Source organism: Diospyros lotus, chromosome 3, assembly GCF_014633365.1.
Source record: "Diospyros lotus cultivar Yz01 chromosome 3, ASM1463336v1, whole genome shotgun sequence".
NCBI lineage: Eukaryota > Viridiplantae > Streptophyta > Magnoliopsida > Ericales > Ebenaceae > Diospyros > Diospyros lotus.
In genome coordinates, this window is record NC_068340.1 from 5699173 (window position 1) to 5703840 (window position 4668).

At 38.5% G+C, this 4668-nt stretch overlaps 1 protein-coding gene across 1 annotated transcript; it reads left to right on the top strand.

Annotated features, from left to right (window-relative positions):
- Window positions 1-391: 391 nt before the first annotated feature.
- Window positions 392-1849, top strand: LOC127796389 (F-box/kelch-repeat protein At1g23390). Its single transcript, XM_052328493.1, has one exon. It carries the CDS (start codon window positions 536-538, stop codon window positions 1646-1648), a length of 1113 nt encoding a protein of 370 aa, XP_052184453.1. The 5' UTR covers window positions 392-535; the 3' UTR covers window positions 1649-1849.
- Window positions 1850-4668: the final 2819 nt, after the last annotated feature.

The window sequence follows — 4668 nt, forward strand, 5'->3', positions numbered from 1 at the left end:
TCCATACCTATTATTAATAAATTTATATTAGCCAACTCTTAATGTTTTTTACAACAATCAAAGATGATTTAATTATACAAATGAGTTTGAGAGTGGGGGAATCCACTTGTGGATAAAGCAGAACAGTTGGGGCAGCCCCACCACCCAAGCCAACCCATTTCAATGTTTTTTGTACTGAATGTGGATAAGATCCAGACTGAATGAATCATCAAGCAAAATATCACCAACATCTCATGGGTCACGAAATGGTCCTTGTCGGCTGTAATGGGCCATCCATAAGATTAAGGTGTTTTTGTTATTGGTAATCAGTGGTTCAGCCACATGTACCATTAGACATTAACGTGCATTTTAAACTAAACAATTCACCAACCATAACAAGAGAGAGAAAAAAAAAAAAAAAGAAACCAAAAACGGGGGTTATATTCTATGCTCCAATGGTTCCACTATATATAAATGGCCATAGTTTAGTCTCTTACCGACCAATTCTCACAAAGCCGTCTTCCACATAGGAAGAAAGAAAGGGCTTCATTTCCAAATGGTCAGAGCGGGCAGCAAGGAGAAGGAAGAAACTCCGGTCCATGGACATGTATTGGAGCGGATCCTGTCGCACGTGTCGCTTGTTGATCTCGTGCCTGCTTCCCACGTGTCCAAGGCCTGGATGCGTGCGGTTTTCTCGTCGCTTCGTCACTTCAACGCGCCCAAGCCGTGGGTCATCGTTCACGCACAGGGCAGTCGGACTCCGAACCGGGTCACCGCGCGCGCCTACGACCCGAGGTCCGACGTGTGGTTCGAAGTGCAGCCGCCGGCGATCGAGCATGTTTCGGCCGTTCGATCTTCTTCATCGAACATCCTCTACGCGCTGTCCCCCGCGACGCTCTCCTTCTCGGTCGATCCTCTCCGGCTGACGTGGCACCAAGCGGACGCTCCCGCCGTGTGGCGCGCCGATCCGATTGTCGCGGCCGTCGGCGGCCGCATCGTCGTTGCCGGCGGAACATGCGACTTCGAGGACAATCCACTCGCCGTCGAGATCTACGACGTCGCTTCTCGAACCTGGAGCTCCTGCGAGTCCATGCCGGCGGTCCTCAAAGATTCCTCGGCGTCGACGTGGCTGTCCGCTGCCAGCGACGACCGCAAGCTCTACGTGACAGAGAAGCACTCCGGCACGACACTCGCCCTCGATCCAGAGACCAAGACCTGGTCCGGACCGTACAATCTCCGTCCCGATCCATCCATTTTCTACTCCGTCATCTCGTTCTCCAACAACCGTTTGATACTAATCGCACTGATCGGAGACGCGAGCAACGCCAAAGGACTCAAGCTTTGGGGAGTGAACTGCGAGAGCTTCGAGTGCGAAGGGGAGATCGGAGAGATGCCAATGGAGCTTCTGGAAAAACTAAAGGGTGAAAGCCTCCAACTATCTTCGATCGGCGTTTGTTTCTCGGGAAAATTTGTGTACATATTCAATCCTTCGTGGGCGGAGGAAGTAATCGGCTGCGAATTTGACAAGGGCGGGTGTAGGTGGTGGAGCATACGCAATCGGAATGGAAATGGAACGGAGAGATTGGTGTTAACGTGCTCGGAGGTTGGGATTGAGGATGTGCGGGTGGCGTTGAGATCGAAGAATAGCAGGATCAAGGCATTACAGTGACAATTTTTTCAGTGTCATTAAATTAATTATGATCCAATGTTTCTCATCAATACCAAAATTAGGATTTGTCCATGAGGTAATAGAAAATGAGGATTTTTGCCATTTTAGAATTTGGTCTCGAAGTATTAGGAAAAAAAAAAAAAAATGTGTCTCCTGAACATAGCTTGAGTGGCCCGACAAGTGATATATTAAATTTGTATTGGTGGATTGTGAATTCAATTCTCGTTCTGTGCAGTAAGACAAAGCTTCACACTTATAATTTATCTTTTCTGTCGGAATCGAGAACACGATCGGTGAGACCGTGCAAGGACGGTCATCCAAAAAAAAAATGTGTGACATTAGAATTAAGGGATGCTTATGCAATATTAAGTAGAGTTTGTGGTATTAGAATTAGATATATTTAGGATATAATGTAACGATAGTATTTGCGGTATAATATATTTCTACCATAGTATAATTTGGAAGTATTTGTGAAGGCGAAAGGAAAGAAAAGGTGATGGGATGGAGAAGATTCATATTTTATTTTTAATCAATGCATTTTATTTTTTTTAATTTTTGTGAATGATGTGAACTCAATTTGGGAATATAATAAATTTATTTTCAATGAAATTGTTTAATGTTCATATGTTATTAAGGTTTATCTAGATTGCGTTTTGAGTAGATGTCTTGACTAATCACCTTAATTATGATTAATGGACCAAAAGAGGAATTCATGAAAATTATTGGGCGTTAAAGGTAACTAAAAAGATGAAATAAAAATAAAAAAAATAAAAATTTCTTGAATTTTTTAGAAAATAATGCACTAGAGAATTGTAGCATTATTAGATGGTATCAGACTAAACTTAAAGAAAAAGTTGGCTAGATGAGTAGGTAACCTTGAAGATGTTATAATTTACCTTTGAGATTTGACAATTTCCTATGGAACTTATGATTGTAAGTATTTTACTTAGTAGATGATAAGATTATGGCACAAAATGAAGGGAGATCTCCGCTATTCAAAATCTACCTAAGAAATTATTGGGAAGAGGATTTAGGAGAACTTAGTGTAATGAAACTCGAGGATGATCTCTTTGTGTACAATTGTGGGACCCTACAATTGAAAAATTCTATCATCGGTACCCTACAATTGTGGAGTTTGTACCCCAACAATTGAATAAGACATTGAAAGAGAAAGCAAACAAGATATGTAGAGAGGAAGACATAGAGACTTATAACCAACTCTTTAATAGACTAAAAGAAGAAAATGTTGCAAAATCCAACAAGAACTTTGCAAGAAATTTAAAATGAATGACCTCTAATGTATAGGGATAACTAACTAAAGTGTGGAAGAAAACAAGATGAGATCCGATAGATTAATTAGCCAAGATTGAAGGGATTTTACCAAGTGAACCATAAGTTTCCCCAAAACCAAGAGAAATTGAATTTGAGGAAGACTATGGTGACTTTAATGAATTAGAGAATATGATTTGTCTTCCTACTTAGAAGAAATTTAGGGTGGTAGAGCCTAGCATAAGTAGCAATTTGGATGGTGACGTATTACTACGATTTTGAGACTGTATTTAGGAAATACAAATTATGATGATGTTGTAACCCAATGGGGTGATGCAAATTTTTTCTTTAAGACTACTGAAATATTATGATTAAATGATGTAACAATTGTTTGAATTAATGTTTATAGCCATGTAAGGTAAAATTGGTGGATGGTGTAATGGTTATGACGTTGTAGAAAGTAGTGGTCCTTAGGAATGATATAAACCTAAAAGGATGGACTTAAAAGAGGTGCCTATGAATAGTCTCAATGGACTAGCATGGTATTACTTGATGAGTAAAGGATGAACATCTTACAAATCAAGGGCACTTAAAAAAGCCTTGATGAAAATGATGCATGTAGTTAATGGATATCAAAATGTGCTAGAAAAGGAACGGGAAGTGTCTTCTATGATAGACAGTATAAAGTTACATGCTTAAGATTGTGCTTAGCATAATTAATTCAATCTAAATGAACTACCAACTTGAAGTGAAATTGTTAAGTAATAATTGAGTCGAGATGAATGCATTTAAAAGAAATAACCACCTATAAAGGAATGTTTATTTGAAGATTGTGGTATGAGAATACCTAATGCAATTGTAAAAACCACATATACTTCACATGAGAGGAGAACTCGTGGGGGTCGATCCTAACAACGAGGACAATCGAATGGACTGCATGGAGAAACTGATGGAAAACATATTGGAGTACATGCAAAGGCTTCAACCTGTAAACCAAAGATTAGATGTGGTAGAATGTTATGGAAAACAAACCCCTCATCCCCCGATATTTTAAGGTAAAGTAAATGTTGATCCCAATGACTGTGAGTCCTAGTTACGAGAAATCAAACAAATATTAGAACATATCGATTGTAGTGATGAAGAGAATGTCAATTGTGTCATGTCCATGCTATGAGATGAAGCGAACCAATGGTGAAAGACGGTTAAGAGAAATCTTGAGGCCGTGAGACTTGTTTTAAGGCTTGAGGATGTTGAATATGAAATGAAGACAACCCCAACTCTTACCGGAGAGAGATTCAAGAAGCTATTTAATGATAAATAATTTTCAACTTTTTAGAAAGTGGAAAAGATTCGAGCATTCACGAATATGTAGCGAACAAACAATTTAACAGTGACACAATATCAAGTAGAGTTCACCCAATTGATCAAATACACGTCGTTGTACGAAAGTGATGAAATGAAGAAATCTCAAAAGTTCTTGGAGGACTATGACTATGTAATATCTCGAAAATTAAGAAACAAATAATGATTAATAATTTAGTGTTTGAAGTCATTACGAAATATTTGAGGAATTAAGAGAAAATGTTTAATTTTGTTATTTTGAGAAAATAGGTAAATAAGGTAATTAATAATTCTTATATTTATGGGGACTATTGGTTAATTGTGAGGTTAAAGAAAATATTAAATTATTTAGAAATTTAAGGAAAAATAATGATTTATGTTGTTTTGAGGAAATAAGAAATTAAATTAAT

Coding starts and splice junctions, on each gene's coding strand:
- LOC127796389 (XM_052328493.1), top strand. CDS start 536: ATGGTCAGAGCGGGCAGCAAGGAGAAGGAAGAAACTCCGGTCCATGGA.